At 47.4% G+C, this 16,600-nt stretch overlaps 1 protein-coding gene across 2 annotated transcripts in view; it reads right to left on the reverse strand.

Annotated features, from left to right (window-relative positions):
* Positions 1–15,025, reverse strand: part of F11R (F11 receptor) — a 29,384-nt gene extending 14,359 nt beyond the window's left edge. Inside the window, exons 1-2 of one of the 2 annotated variants that reach the window (XM_053368163.1) lie at positions 14,826–15,025; positions 1,241–1,300 (exon numbers count right to left, since the gene is read on the reverse strand). In XM_053368163.1, coding sequence (XP_053224138.1) covers positions 1,241–1,300; positions 14,826–14,880 — 115 coding nt within the window. In that variant the 5' untranslated portion in view covers positions 14,881–15,025. The remainder of the gene's footprint in view (positions 1–1,240; positions 1,301–14,825) is intronic. The other variant, XM_053368162.1, reaches the window with a different exon arrangement.
* Between the last annotated feature and the right edge of the window lie 1,575 nt (positions 15,026–16,600).

Below are 16,600 nucleotides of genomic sequence, written 5' to 3' on the forward strand. Positions count from 1 at the left end.
GGAAAGATAGCGGTTGGCATGGAATTGGCCTGGTAGGCAGCGCTAATGTTGATTGGCTCCCCTAATTAGGCACATACCTAATGAGCATCAGTCATTTTATTATCTTTACCTTAAGGGTATGTTATCCTTTTCTACACAACACCCCCCAACACATATATATACCATCCTGTCAAAATATCAGTATCTCTTCCTAATAATAATAATAATAATAATAATACCCACATATCAGGGAGAGTCAAACTGCTTTTGCCTGTTTTTTGCTGCAACACTTCAGGATTTTAGAAGTAGCTTGTAAAGCATGGAATGGTGAGGGGGAGGGGACAATGAATGAAGATAAGTGTTAATTAAACACTTCGAGAATAAATGAGCACACATGGTTTTGCAAAGGGGTGGGGGGTGCTATTAAGTCCAGGCTCTAAAATTATCCAGCTGACAAAATGAATTGGAGAAGGTGTGGGAGAGAGAGATGGAAAACAGGAATACAACATTTTTATGCATTAGGAATTGGGAAGAAGGGGCCGGAGCTCAGAGGCAGAACATCTGCCTTGCATACAGAAGGTCCTGGGGTTCAATCCCCATGCAAGGCTGTGAATGTCCCATTGCCCCAAACCAGTGGAGAGCCACTGCTGCCCATGAGCTAGATGGACCAAGGGTCTGACTCACTACAAGGAAGGATGGGCTGGGGGCTTCCCCTGCCTGACTCAGTATAAAGTAGTTTCCTGTGGAGAGCGATAAAAGGATTGCGGGCAAGGAAATCCTGCTGTGGGGTCGTTCCAGAGGAATGGAAGCAAACAGGTGTGTTGTTGTGGAAGCGGTGAGCTGAGTTGTGAAGATGCTCCTTGCCATATTTGAATGTTGGGGGGCACAGGTGGAGGAGAGGGGGGCACCTTGCCCCACCCTGGCCTTGCAACACAGCTGACTGAAGCCACCTCCTTCTACCAGAACTTTTGCAAGTGAGACAGGACCAGGGCGGCATCTGGTCTCCGCTTCAGGCAGCAAAATGTCTTGGGCTGGCACCCGACACAGGACAGCCTTCCCAAGCCTAGCAACTACCAGATGTTTCGGATTCCAACCCCTCGGTCTACACGGCCATTTTGTACCAAACTCCCATCAGCCCTAGCTGGCAGCCATAAGCCCAACCGGCAAGGTGCCGGGGCTGATGGGCGTTGTAGTTCAACACGTCTGGAGGGGGAAAGCTGCTGCGGGGTCTGACCAAAAAGCCATAATTTTTGGGACTTACCGCTGTTCTCGGGAACTTGAACGAGCGTCTCCTGGCTCGACTGGCCTGATATCAAGGACCCTGTAGCAAAGAGGAAATTTCAAAGTTATCAAGGCCCTATTATGCACTATCCATTTAAAGCAGTATCGTGCCACTTTAAACCTTCATGGCTTCCACCAATTATTCCCCAGAGCTGTAGTTTGTTAAGGGCGCTGGGAGGTGTTCAGATACCCCTCTTCCCTTCTTAGAGCTACGGCTCCCAGAGTTGCCTGCAAAGAGGGACTGACTGTTAAATCGTTCTGTAATTGTAGCTCTGTGAGGGCAACAGGGGATCTCCTAACAACTCTCAGCACCCTGGACAAACTACAGTTCCCAGGACTGTTTGGTGGGAAGCCATGGCTGTTCAAAGTGGCATGATATTGCTCTCAATGTACTAAGAGAGGATTTCCCTTCAGTATTTGAAGACAACAGCAAGTAGCTTAAAGACTAAGTCAGCCTTCCCCCAACTTGGCACCTCCCATATGCTTTCGAACTACAACTCCCACCATCAATGACCAGTGGTCATGCTGGCAGGGGCTGATGGTAGCTGGAGTTCATCATCATGATGTGGAAAGCCCTTTGATGGGGAACGCTGGATTGAACCTCCCCGGTCTGATCTACCCAGATTCTTGTGGTCAGCTGGCATACCTAAATGGCACAAACTTCCTTCCACTGCCCCCCAAAGCATGCAGACATTTCCTAAACAAAATAGGTTGGGAGGAGGGAAGAGGGAAGGCTTAGGAAGAACTTTCGGAGGGTAAGAGCTGTCTGTTAGTGGAACAGACAAGCTTCTAAGGTGGTGGACTCTCCTTCGCTGGAGGTTTTTAAGCAGAGGTTGGGTGGCCATCTGTCTTGGATGGTTTAGCTGAGATTCCTGCATTGCAGGGAGCAGGACTAGATGACCCCGGGGGGTGGGGAGAGGTCCCTTCCGATTCTATGATTTTACAACTTCCTTGCATACACACAAGACAGTCGCCAGCCTTACTTGGGCAGAGAAAAAATACTTTTGTCTACAGAAAGAATAGAGCAGTAAATACTATGACTCAGGGTTTAGTACTGCAACATGAGCTTGGCACAGGTGGGCGGAATCTGAAGTGGGAAGGAAAGGAGAGAGAAAAGGCGAAACCTGATGCAAAACGCATGTTTGATGAAGGAGTGTTCAATGAAAACAGAAACAGCCCCCGTATGACCAGGTCTCTCGATCCTGTGTGATGCTGGGAAGATTGCTGGGACCTGGGCACACCCCTTCCCCTGCCCTGCTACAGGTACATTTACTTCTATTAGGGCAGCTTTCACCAAGCTGGCGCTCTTGGGACATTCTGGACCACAACGCCCCTTCACACAGTGCATCATTAAACTATGGAACTCCCTGCCACAGGAGGCAGTGATGGCCACCAACCTTGGTGGGTTTAAAAGAGGACCGGGCAAATTCACAGAGGAGAAGGCTACTAGCTATGATGGCTACGCTTTGCCTTCACAGTTGGGAGCATTAAACGTTTCTGAATGCCTGTCACTGGAAGCCACAGGGCGGGAGAGGGCTCTCGTGCTTGGATCCTGCTTGGGGGTTTTCACACAATGGGCATCTGGTTGGCCACTGTGAGAACAGGATGCTGGAGGAGATGGACCACTGGCCTCTGCTTGGGTTCTTAAAGGTAAAGGGACCCCTGACCATTAGGTCCAGTCGTGACGGACTCTGGGGTTGCAGCGCTCATCTCGCTTTACTGGCCGAGGGAGCCAGCGTACAGCTTCTGGGTCATGTGGCCAGCATGACTAAGCCGCTTCTGGCAAACCAGAACAGCGCACGGAAACGCCGTTTACCTTCCCGCCGGAGCGGTACCTATTTATCTACTTGCACTTTGACGTGCTTTTGAACTGCTAGGTTGGCAGGAGCAGGGACCTGGCAATGAGAGCTCACCCCGTCACGGGGATTCAAACCGCTGACCTTCTGATCGGCAAGTTCTAGGCTCTGTGGTTTAACCCACAGCGCCACCTGCGTCCCTGCTTGGGTTCTTATGTAGTCCCTAAAAGCCATATATTGTAGATGTCAAAGGCCAATGGTCATCTAGATTCAACCTCCAAACACTCTCTAATTGACACGGTGCTCCAACAAACCAGTTCTCTCCTCTGCACTCTCTGTTCAAAAGCATTGCAGAGCCTTCGCACTGGTTCATGTAAGGTAAAAAGGTAAAGGACCCCTGGACGGTTAAGTCCAGCCAAAGGCGACTATGGGGTTGCGGCACTCATCTTGCTTGCATGCAGAGGGAGCCAGTGTCTGTCCACAGACAGCTTTCCGGGTCACGTGGCCAGCATGACTAAACTGCTTCTGGCGCAACGGGACACTGTGACGGAAACCAGAGCACACGGAAACGTCGTTTACCTTCCTGCTACAGCGGTACCTATTTATCTACTTGCCCTGGCGTGCTTTCGAACTGCTAGATTGGCAGGAGCTGGGACGGAGCAACGGGAGCTCACCCCGTTGCAAGGATTCGAACCGCCGACCTTTGGATCAGCAAGCCCAAGAGGCTCAGTGGTTTAGACCTTCTCTCAAGCATGAATATGCCAGCCACTGCTCACTTCCAGAAAGTGGGTGGGATGGGACTTTAAAAACAGCAATAACTTGCCAACGGGAAGGAGAGGCTCCCACACAAAGGGCCATGGATGGAGCAGAAAGAGGAGTCAGGAGGAGGTTAACTGGTCTTCAACCCACCTGGTGGAATTTCTGGCTTTCCTAGTTTCAGCTTCACTCCCCCTGCCCCTGGGCACTCACGCACTCATTACTCACTTCACTCACTTCACTTCCGCGTCAGAAGAAACTGACTCAAACCACTGGCTCTGCAGAATGACCTCATTTCCATCCTCAGCTGCTTTTATCAGGTAATTTAGCTGGCAGGCAGTAATTCCCAAGCCAAATGCACCCATGCCCCACCCCTGGCCCATGAAAGTGCTCAGTTCTAGGTAAACATTGTTGTTTTAACAGTTTTCCGGGTAGGGGGAGGAATGCAACAGAGTTTGCATTTTTCAAATAAATAAGAGATTAGATAGCACAGGGGGAAAAATAAAAGCGGCAAAACACATAATGAAACGAGTGTTTTACAGGATTTACAGAAGCAGTCTTGGTTTCTGATTTGATCCCGAAATCCTCCTTTTCCTTAGGACATCCCTATCTTCACCAGAAAAATGTTACTTTCTTGGGCTCCATGATCACTGCAGATGGTGACAGCAGTCACGAAATTAAAAGACGCCTGCTTCTTGGGAGAAAGGCGATGACAAACCTAGACAGCATCTTAAAAAGCAGAGACATCACCTTGCCAACAAAGGTCCGTATAGTTAAAGCCATGGGGAGAATCTGCAGGCAGGAGCCTGTAACCCCTTCGCCCATTGAGGGGTCCCAAACAAAGTGGAGAGAAGCTAGACTGCACCATTTTAAGAAAACCACAGGCTGGTCACTGGGGATTCCAGCAAAGAATGATGTGCAGCACTTTCTCGTGACTCAGCACCCCACAAACAGCCACACCTGAACTGCCCAGGGATTCAGAGGGTGCCAATTTCAGTTTTGAAACTGGTGGTCCCACCACGATTCCAGAAACAAGAAGCTGAGCCATGTTGCTCTAAATCCACCCATCCCTATCAGAAATGGTTTCCCTTGCTTCAAAAGTCACTGCAGCGTTGCAGTTGGCCCGGGATCTGGGAGGCCAGGGTTCAATCCCTAGTCAGCCATGAAGCAGTCGCTATCTCTCAGCCAAACCTGCCAGGAAAACATGGTTTGTGGGAGGACCCTTTGGTCCTTGGATAGGAAGTAAGTTTAAAATCATGCGGATGCATGGCAACTCAGTTGCAGCACATAAACAACTCTGCGTCCACCTGAGCTGCAAAACTCAGACAACTTTTGCAATTGATCTGTGGCACTAGTTCTGGACCTTAAGCCCTAGAAGGGGATTTTATGATACAGAAGCCATTTCCCCGCAGCTGGTTAACTTTGGACCTGGCCACTGTGGAGGAAGAGGCAGAAAAGAGCTACCGGTACCTATTAACTCACAAGATTGTGAAACAGGAGCCTCTGGAAGCCAGGGCTGTCACTCAGTAAATCACAATCCACATCTACAGTTTGCTGCTGCTTTTCTGCAAGGGGAGGGCACACACAAAGGCCTGTTGCAAACTTGCAAATTCACTGGGGCAGGTGTAAAAAGCCCAGCTTGGAGAACCAACATCAGATATTAGCACAGGGATTAAATTGAGAGACAACCACAAGGATTATACCACCTAAATTGAAATCCTACAGTCAAATATTTGAATATGGTTTGCAGCTTGCTCCTTTCATCTATCTAGGGTTAAGGGGAAGGGAGGAATTTGGGGCGAGGCACAAGTTCAGTAGTATAAGAGAACTTGCTTTGTTCCAGATACTGTCAGCAGCATCTCCAGCTAAAAAGGTCTCTGGTAAAAAGTCTGGCAAAGCAACCTTGGAAGAGCTGTCATGTTATTAGAGACAGTGACCTGGTTCACAGGTAATGCCAAGCCAAATTATGGCTTTACATGAACAAGCAAGTGTGGGGGATCCCAGAAAAAAGTTTGCAGCTGCTTTGCTCCTCATCTCATAGTAGGAGTTGAGTTGACAACATTTGAGGCCGGGCTACTCTATTTTAGAGCCTTTGGATCTGCTTAAAATGGGGCAGCCGAGTCACTGTACCTCCAGAGCCAATGCCTGTACTCATCCTGAGGAAAAAAACGAACTACGGAACTCCCTGTCACAAAGAAATAGCTGTGATGAAAGAACTGAGAAGTTTCCAAAGAGGGATGAGACATAGAAAACTATGTCAGTAACTGGCTTTAAGGGGATTACATCAACTCATGGGATGGGAGTACATTTTTGGCCTACAGCTCCTCTGATGGCTGGGGCTGATGGGAGCTGCAGTTTAAAGCATATGAAGGGCAGCATTCAAAATTCACCAGGCGCATTTTGCACCTGGTTAACGGCCACTTGTGATGTAGGGAAGATGCCCAGGCAACTACAGGATGGTGCCTAACCTCTCCACCATCTGGAGGTGGATCCTTGGATCTTGTCTGTTTTCACATACTAACACAACTCATCCTGTAGAATTCCATCCATGATATTTTATCTGCACAATCATAACGAATTTCAGGAACCAGAAAGCCCTATTGAAAAATACGACTTTCGAGCCGTTTGGTCCCAAAATGGCAACTAGACATTCCGTTTTGGAGACTATAACCCTGGTTTAAGGAGCCATTTGGCACCTAGCTTATACAGTATATCTGAGTTTCTAACATTGCTGAAGGGTGTCAGGTGGATAAAGGCTGACCTAAGGCCTTGTCAGCCATCTTGAAGCAGCATTTCCCCCAAAGAGGCAAAGTATAACTATTTTAGAATGGGGAAAAAATGTCGTTGAAACAAAAAAGGTGATCTCTTTGTACTTGGCTAATAGGAAATATAGATCACTTCATTTAGCGTACATTTGTAGCTGTCAGCAGGTGGTCCCCTGGAAACTGGATGGTAATCCCTATGGTAGGGATTTACCTCAGGGATGAGGACCAGCATGGTCAGGAATGATAGGAGCTGGAAGACCCCCAGCAAGACCCCCGTAAGTTCCCCATTAACCATCTTTGCTGCCCTACAAACCCTTCCTTTACAGAGCTGAATATTTTTAAATTAGCCACGACCAAAACAGTGAAAAAATGAGGCAATCCTGGTGCCCTGACAGGACTTCTTGGAGTACTCATTTAAGTCTTCAAAACCAGTTCCCCCAGAGTTTAAAACTCGTTCCGACAGCAACTTTATAGAGTCGCACCCTCATGCTTTCATGGCATTAGAAGCACTGACAGTCACCGAGGTTTGGAAAAGGGTTTATTCTGCCTTTCATAGTCAATTAAAGTACTTTTGATTTTGGGTCATAGCATGAAACTCCCAGCCTGGGTTTTAAAGCTGAGTCACAGTAAGCTTCACTGCTTTGCTCGATGCCCTGGGCAATAAAAGGCAAGGGGAATGTATACAGCTCTGGGGTAGGGCAGATCTGCTTTGGATGCAGATGGTTCTGGGTTCAATTATCATTATACACATTTTTGTGCATATGCGGCACCCCCAGAATGTAATCGTGCCCCCCCAGATGTGATCATATGGTACTCAACAACCATTAAAAGCACCAGGAAACTGCACAAACAACTCTGAATCCAAATGGGAAGGAAGGATCCCTAAAGGGAGGGGAGGAACATAAACAATGTTAACTCAGTTGGAAGGTCCCTTGGCTACTAAGGACAGATCCAATGGAAGATCAGTCAGCTAGCTAGCCCTTAAACAAATTTGAAGCGGAGGGGGGTGGGGGTGGGGATACACCTGAGGCTATTTAGTTAGGGGGGAAATGGAGACAATAGAAGACCTTTTGTAGAGAGATATTTTTATTCCTTAAGTGACATCCACACCATACATTTAAAGCACATAGCCCCTGCCCCCCCCAGCAAGAATTCCTGGGAACTGTAGTTTTTAAAAGACGCTTCAAATCGCAGCTCTGTGAGAGGTAAGCTATAGCTCTTAGGATTCTTAAGAAGCCATGTGCTTTAAACATACGGTGTGGATTTGCCCGCAGAATTCCCAGAGTGGGTTAACAATCAATCCCTCCTCCAAGGAAACACTGGGAACTGTAGCGCTGGGAGGCGAACAACCCTCAGCAAACTTAACAAACTACATTTCTTAGGGTTCTTTGTGTTTAAAGTGACATGATACTGTTCTAGAAATTTATAATGCAGGATGCTGTATTGCAGCGATGTCCACAGTCAACCGCGATCGACAGGTAGATCTCCTGTATGTCCCTAGTAGATGGTGCGTTATTCGTGGTTGATCGTGGGCATGTCCCCGCCTCCTGCGAAGTAGTAGGAATGCAGAAGTAATGCTTGCTGTAGTGCTGTGTGCAATAGGGATCGTTGCTGTTTGTGGTGAGCATATTTTCTCATTCCTCCCCACCCCCCAGCTCAACAACTCTGGGCAATCCTCCCTAAGAAACACACGCTCCTTCTCCCTCCAATGATAATGGGTAGATCACTGCCTGTTACAGTGGTGCCTCGCAAGACGAAATTAATTCGTTCCGCGAGTCTTTTCTTCTTGCGAAGCACGGTTTCCCATAGGAATGCATTGAAAATCAATCAATGCGTTCCTATGGAAACCGCCTTCAGACCAGGTCCGGGGACAGTTTGTCCCCCGACCTCTTCTGAAGGCGGGGGGGGGGGGGACAAGGGGCTTTTCTTCCCACCGCCAGCCTTCAGAAGGCTGTTCTGAAGGCTGGCGGTGGGAAGAAAAGCCCTTCTCCCCACCTCCCGCCCCGCAAGCTCTGGGCTTTTAAAATGCTGGGGGTCGGCAGCGAAGGCTTCGCTGCCGCCCGCCAGCATTTTAAGATCACCCGGGACAGCGGAGAAGTCTCTGCTGTCCCGGGAAGGCAGGCGGGGGGGAGTAAAGACTTTTGGCCCCCCGCCGGCCTTCAGAAGAGGTCCAGGACCTCTTCTGAAGGCCAGCGGAGGGCGAAAGTCTTTGCTCCCCCCCGCCTGCCTTCAAAAGCCGTCGGGATAGCGGAGAAACGCGCTGCGCTTCTCCGCTATCCCGGGAAGGCAGGCAGTCGGGAGCAAAGACTTTTGCCCCCCGCCGGCCTTCAGAAGAGGTCCAGGACCTCTTCTTGCGAAGCAAGCCCATAGGGAAATTCGTCTGGCGAAGCACCTCGAAAAACGGAAAACTCTTTCTTCTTGCGAGTTTTCCGTCTTGCGAGGCATTCGTCTTGCGGGGTACCACTGTATTTTATACTGGGAGTAGATTGCAGTCTCTTGGGAGTTGGACGTGCCTGCTTTATTGGATAGGTCGGATGGGCTGTCTAGGATGATGGTCCAACACTGGCAAGACCAGCTCAAATATTTGATCAGTGATACAGCCCACAATGATAGAGAGAGAGAGAGAGGGAAAGAGATCCTTCTCTGTGTAAAAAATAACCAAACAACCCTCCCCAGACTCAATTGCAACAGTGGAGCTTGGTAGATAATTAATCCACAGCGTTAAACAGTCCAACCCAGGCTATTTATTTATTTAAAATATATCCAACCTCTTGGACCAGCAAGGAAGAAGAAGAGAAGTAAGGCTGAGGAGAGTCACGATCCGGGAAATGCAACTCCTCTATGAGGAAACGTTGCTGTATTTGGGACTTTTTAGTTTAGAGAAGAGTTAGAAGTGACGTTTATAAAATTATCACAACTTTGAGAAATTGAAGGAAAGTGTTTTTCTCTCTGTGAACATCCAACGAAGCCGAATGTTGGAAGATTCAGAACGGAATAACGTAATTCTATGAAACTCACTTCCGCAGGAGGCAGTGATGAGGATTGCACAAATTCATGGAGAGGAGAGGAAAGGGCTATCAATGGCTACTAGACACAATGGCCAGGCTCTGCCTCCATGGTTGGAGCCAAGCAATACTTCTGAGTCCCAGTTGCTGGAAACGGCATGACAGGGTATTTGCTCTTGTGCTTGGGCCCTGTTTGTGGGACAAACAAGTCCCACTGAGACGTCTGGTTGACCGCTGTGAGAACAGGACGCTGGCTAGATGGGCCACTGGCCTCATCCAGCAGCCTCTTATATTCTGTTCTAAATGCAACTCCACACTGTCCCCAAACATAATCTTGGGCACCAATTCTTCTCCACTCTCCAAGATGCAGAAAACCACTAGATATGGCAGATATTCAACTATAAACAGAGCAAATGGGGCCCTCCAGATGCTTTATTAGACTACATCACCCACCAAACCCAGCCAGCAACAACTGCTTTGGACTACCTCCTAAGGGGAGGGGGAGGCTGATGGGAATTGTAGTCCAAAAGGGCCAAGCTGCCTGGAGGCTGTATCCCAAAACATCTGGGGGCACCAGTGCAGGTTGAGGCCCTGTAGTTTTGCATTCATCCTACATAACCCCAGAAAACTGCCATGCTGCCTGACTAAAGAATGAGTGAGCCATACTGCGGAAATACCTAAAACACAGAAAAAGACTCACTTCCTCTGTAAAGGACAGAAGGAATCTATCCCAACATGAGCCTCTGGAAATAATAGCCCAGTCTCCCAAACAGGTTTTCACTCCTTCTGAGGAATCCTTTGCCCATCACCAGCGGAGAGGGCCACACCTCCAAGGACCGGAAGGGATATTGAGAAGGCAGCAGCAGGAGGAATTGTGACTAAAAAGTGGGGTGGGACGGCCTTTGTGAACTGGCTGACCTCATAAGGTTGCTGTAAGGCTTGCTGAGATCATGTATACCTGGCCATTTTTACCTACCACAGGCACATTGCGTTTCTCTTTCAATGCATGAATCATCAGACTGCTGTGTTTTATATTTTAACATTCATTGAGGGGGGCTGGACTAGGTGACTCTCAACTCTACAATTCTGTGATTATTTCCTTGTTTATTTCTATCCCAACGGAGCTCAAGGTGGTGGTATACACAGCTTTTTTCCTCCTCCCCATTTTACCGTCACAACAACCCTGTGAGGTAGGGTTTGGCTGAGCAGCAGGGAATGGGCCCAAGTCACCCTGTGAGCTTCATAGTCAAGTGGGGATTAGAACCCTGGTCTCCCAAATCCCGGCCCAAACACTAAACACTACACCACACTGGCTCTCGCAGATTAACATTACACCTAATAGTCAGGTGCTTGGAGCAAAACAAGAGATGGACGAGCTTCCTTGCCATTGTTTGAGCTTCCTGGAAGTAAGGGGTGCCAAAGCCTGCTCTAGAGTTTGGGGTCAGGCTGTGGGAGGAGGCTGAGAATGGCATCAGGCTCCAGTGACCCATCCCCACTGCCAGGCAGAGTATGGTACCCCAAAGTCTTTAGAAAACTTCCTGTAAAAATAATATCAATTACTGTCTATTTCGCTCTATAAGACGCACCAGACCACAAGACACACCTATTTTGGGACGAGGAAAACAAGAAAAAAATATTATGAATCTTAGAAGCCAGAACAGCAAGAGGGATCGCTGCGCAGTGAAAGCAGCAATCCCTCTTGCTGTTCTGGCTTCTGGGATAGCTGTGCAGCCTGCATTCGCTCCATAAGACGCACACACACATTTCCCCTTACTTTTTAGGAGGGAAAAAGTGAGTCATAGAGCAAAAAATACGGTACTTGTTTCGTTCTCTGGAAGGCACTTCATGAGGGGCTGCCTTGAAAGTCTACTCAGAATCACCAGTGAGCCCAGAATGCAGCTGTTGACACAGACTGGTGGAAAAGACACATTCTGCCAGTCTAAAACAACTCCACTGGCTTCTAGATCTGGGCAAGTGTTGAAGTTGTTTCCTGGAGTCCTCGCTTCACATTTTCCTGGCCTTCAGAGCTCAAGAGGTTGGCCATCCGAGAACAGACCTTTTCTCTTCTGGCAATCACCCTGTTGAGGGAACGATATTCCCCAGCTTGTGGCCTACTCTGGAGGCCAGCAAAAGACTCTTTCAGTTGCCCCATCCTTTTATAGTTTCCCAATACCTTAAACTTTATCACAAGCAACTGATGGTTGCAGAACCATTTTATTGCTGTTATATTTTTACCTTCCCTATGATGCCGCTTGTGTGCTCCTTTTTAATAAAAGATCATTGTAGGATTTCTGTTTATCTTAAACTACCCCAAAAGTTTTTAACTGATTCCCTGCCTGCAAACCCAGATTGAGGATTATATGTTTATTTTACTTATTTATTTTTACCTCACAGAATTTGTATACTGCCTGATTGTTTTTTTAAAAAATAAATAAGTCCCAAAGCAGGTTACAAAAAGAATCAATCAATAAAACTATTTGTAAAATCAAATAAAACACTCAAAAGGTTAAAATCAGCGATGAACTAAAAACACATTAGCATTCTATGTATCTGGGTAGGCATGTGTAAACAAAGATGTTTGCAGCAGGCGCAAGAAGGCCCCTGCCTATGTTAATAGGCAGGGAATTCCAAAGTGTGGGTGGTGTTGCAGTAAAAGATCGATTTCTTACAAATGCGGTATTATGTAGCACCTGTAACAGCGCCAGTTCTGCAGACTGTAGGAATTGCATGAACATATATGGGGCAAGGCGATCTCACAGCTAAATCAGTCCCAAGCTGTTGAGGACTTTGTCTACCAATAGCAACACCTTGCAACCAGATCCAAAAAGCAGCATTCAAGAAATAATTCTCAATTTCCACATCTCATCTCTTCCAAATTTAAGAGAGCCCTCTGCAGTCGCCTTTCCAGCATCTCCCCAACCAGAATATACAGAAACTTTACAAGCACCCCCTTGGTTGCTTCTAAAACTGATCTTTGCTTTTGCTCTCTCTCTTTGGTCAATAACTATGCCACACATACACACACCCACTGCAAAAGCACTCAGCAGGAGTCTCTGAGCCAACAGATAACAGGCATCAGGTCCTCAGAACAGATCACGCCTTTATTAAAAGCTTTTAAAGCCCAGTGCAAGATGGACCTGTTTGGGTAGCTTGAAATGGATAGATCAGGGCATGGGGCACCCTGCCAGCTCACCACTCATTAAATCCCGGGGTGTGGTTTAAAAGAACACAGAAACATGATTCTGCTTGCCTTTACACCTCCTCCTGACAATCATTTTGTCAAGAAGGAACAGAGTATAAAATTCAGGGCTGTACATACTAAGCAACAGCCAAGACAGACCTGTTGCGTCTGCAATTCCAGCTTGCGAAGGAAATTAGCAATAGACAGCTTGGGAAGAAAACAGTACATTTTGGTGCCAACACCACACACCAGGAGACCTAGGCCTAAAGAAGTAAGAATAGCAAAGCAATCTACTCCTCCAAACCTCTCCCAAGGCCAACCCTTCGAAAATTAAATATATTTGTACACATACCAGCACAGGGAAGAACGAAAGGAACAGCAAGTCTAACTTTCAAACAATGATTCAACAAGGAAATAAATTCTCTCCTATTGGAAGCACGCAGGGCAACCACCATTTTAAGGCTTCAGTGACCAAGAGAGAAAAACCGAAACACCTTTGGAAGTTTACAATTGAAGTTCTACGAACTCACATGGCATCACTATCTAAATACGAACTCAGCTCTGTGTAAACTATCCATCCATTTATCTGAAGCCAAAAAAGAAATGGGCGATTGTGTGAGTAAATTTAGCTGAATTGATATCAAAAAGGTAGTTTCTATAGACTCAAAAAGCAAATAACTTTCAGAACAAAAGATAAAGGACCACAGAAAGGCAGAAATCCAGGGAGATATACAACAGAGTCTAGTGATTTTAAAAAATTTGGCCGTTTTATTACAGTGTAGAAGTTTTTGTGTACTTGGGAGCACTTTATCAGATACCTAGAGCGTGACCCTCTGTTATTAGGACATAGGTTGAAGGGAAAAAGCAGTCAAAGGTTCACCTTATGTTTACTCAGGATTGCTAATATGATGTTGGGATGATCAGCTACTGCTGCCCTAAAGGGTCCTTCTGCCTGCATTTAAGCGCTCACTGAATTGTCAAAAACTGTATTTTTATATTCCACAGCTATTTAAATCCAACATTTATTTTTCTCCTCTTTACATCCGTACATCTGAGGATCACACACCATGCACTGAGGTGAACTGTGGTCCCCAAATCTAAGCACCATAACAAAAGGTGTGACTCTTTAAGGTACCACAAATCTCTTGGGGCAGACCCACGACATCATACATTTAAAGCACGTGGTATCCCCCAAACAATTCTGGGATCTGTAGTTTCCATCTCCTGGAACAACAGTCTCCAGCACCCTGAACGAACTGCAGTTCCCAGGATCCTTTGCTTGCACTGCTACAAAGGCACACACCTATCCCTCTGGAGAAGATAACGGAAAGACACACTGTGTATTTAACAAAACTACACAGGCTTCTTTCCAACCTACAAAAGGGGATTCACACAGATGCTTTAAATACAATTTCCCTGTCTCTGGCTGAAAACTGAGGTGTGCATACTTTGTTGAGAGAGCATCCCTCCCCCACTCCTGTTTTAACTCTATGGCTGTTACTCCTGAGTAAACAGTCAGAGAAGATGGCTGGCACAACCTGCAATGAACCATGGTGGGGGAAAATAAGCACTTCTGGGAAATGTGGGGTGTTGGCTTGAGCCAGAGAGAGCCTGGCAGGAACTCTGCTTGCTTTCCCTTTCCAAGGTCTGCTCGATCTGTTACACAACCCACAGGCATGGTTTCTTTTGCCAGGGGGAGGAAGGGGAGAGAAATAATTAATATTTAATAAATTTCATCCATACAACCAAAGAGGTCACCAGCAAGGAAATGGCTAGGAGTGGAGAAAGAGGAAAATGGTCAGTGTAAGGACTAGGAAAACTATTTTTTTTAAATAAGGAGTTTTGCCAGTTTCCCGGGTCCTATCTCCGCAGCGTCCCGAGAGCCGCTGCCAGTCAGTGTCGACAATATGGAGCGAGAGGTCTGGCTGGAAGTATAAGGCCGCTTCCTCTGGTCCTGAGCCCCACCTGGGAGGCTGCCCCAAATCTCCTTGCAGCCCCACTCACCTGGGAAGTTCCTTCCAGTCCCCCATTCCCTCTGCACCCACTTCCTTTGCCTACTCACACAGCCCGGCGCAGAAGCAGCCCCACCAAAGCCAGCCCATCGCCGCCACCGCCATTGCCTCCTCCGCCGCACAAACCGACTGAGCAAGGCCGGAGCGCAGCGGCGCCCAGGTGAGCAGGAGCCCCTCCCGGATTGGCTGAGCGGGACGCCCCGCCCCGCCCGCACAGGTGAAGCGCTACGCAAGGAAAGGCGCGCGGAGCGGGGCGTGGAAAAGACTCGCCACGCCCTCCTGGCCGCCTCCTTGGAGTTTGGAGGAGGGGGGGAGAGAGAGGGGGAGAGACATCCTTTCCACGCCCACCCCCAGCATCGTCAACTTGGGCTTTCCCGCCCTGCAAGGTAGCAAAGGAAATGCAGGATTCAACCCCCGCCCAACCCCACCAGCTTTGGGGCAGGTCCATACCACGCCTGCAAAGTGCATCCAACGCGCATTTGGAGCGCATGACTTCCTTCAAGCAATCCTGCGAGCTGTAATTTGTCCTGGGTGCTGGGAATTGTAGTTTAGCGAAGGGGAAGCTACAGTTCCCAGGATTATTTGGGAAACCTGGGGGGGGGATTAGATGTGCAAAGGTGAGACAACTCTTTTTCTGTTTCCTTCTTAAGCTGATGTGGAGGAGGGTTTAAAAAAATCCAGACGCCCCGATTCTTCCCCAACCAGGAGCAAAAAATATATTATGAAAATCTTTTCACCTAGCCGCAGATATTTAGGATATTGCTCCAAGTGTGCGTGTGCATTCATATTCAAGTACAGTATATTCCAAAAGCTTGCTTTCATAGGTGTAGCCAGGATTTGGGGGGAGCAGGACACACACCTGTCACCATGTCTGGCTCTGTCTAGCAGATTTCGAACGACGTATGTCAACAACAATGTAGATTTGTATTTTAATCAGTTTTCAGTTTAGTGGTGAATTTAATTTTTCGAAAGTTTGAAATGGTTGTTTATAGCTGTTTCTACCAATAATTTTTAATGCTTTATTCTTTTTGTAAAGCAGTCTGATGTTTTGTTTGTTACAATCAAGCGGTGTATGTATAAGTTTTATGAAATAAAATGAGTAACCACCAAACCAAAGGGAAGTGTTGTTTTTTTAAATACTGGTCTACAGAAATCCATGATTTATATGCTGACTTTTCTAAAAGGTCTCTTTCCCAAATCTTTGAGATTGTAAGTATTTTAGGTTACCGGTAATAGCAAATTCATCCAGGAGGACTACAGTGGTACCTCGGGTTAAGTACTTAATTCGTTCTGGAGGTCCGTACTTAACCTGAAACTGTTCTTAACCTGAAGCACCACTTTAGCTAATTGGGCCTCCTGCTGTTGCCGCGCCGCCGGAGCCCGATTTCCTTTCTCATCCTGAAGCAAAGTTCTTAACCTAAAGCACTATTTCTGGGTTAGCGGAGTCTGTAACCTGAAGTGTATGTAACCTGAAGCATATGTAACCTGAGGTACCACTGTATTCAGGTTTGGAGCCTCACAGGTGTGGGAATCTTCACCCCTACTGCTGCCCGACTCTGGATTGGGGGTGAGGTGCCTGCTATTTACATCAGAAAGACCACTCCAAAGGGACACAATTCCTCCACCATGGTACAGTGGTACCTCAGGTTACATACGCTTCAGGTTACAGACTCCGCTAACCCAGAAATAGTGCTTTAGGTTAAGAACTTTGCTTCAGGATGAGAAAGGAAATCGGGCTCCAGCGACCCAATGGACTTAATTGGTGAAGAATTCTGAATTTGCTCTTGGAATCTATCAATCGGGATTTGCTGCCCTCTGGTGGCTA

This window comes from Podarcis raffonei, chromosome 16, assembly GCF_027172205.1.
Source record: "Podarcis raffonei isolate rPodRaf1 chromosome 16, rPodRaf1.pri, whole genome shotgun sequence".
Taxonomy (NCBI): Eukaryota; Metazoa; Chordata; class Lepidosauria; order Squamata; family Lacertidae; genus Podarcis; species Podarcis raffonei.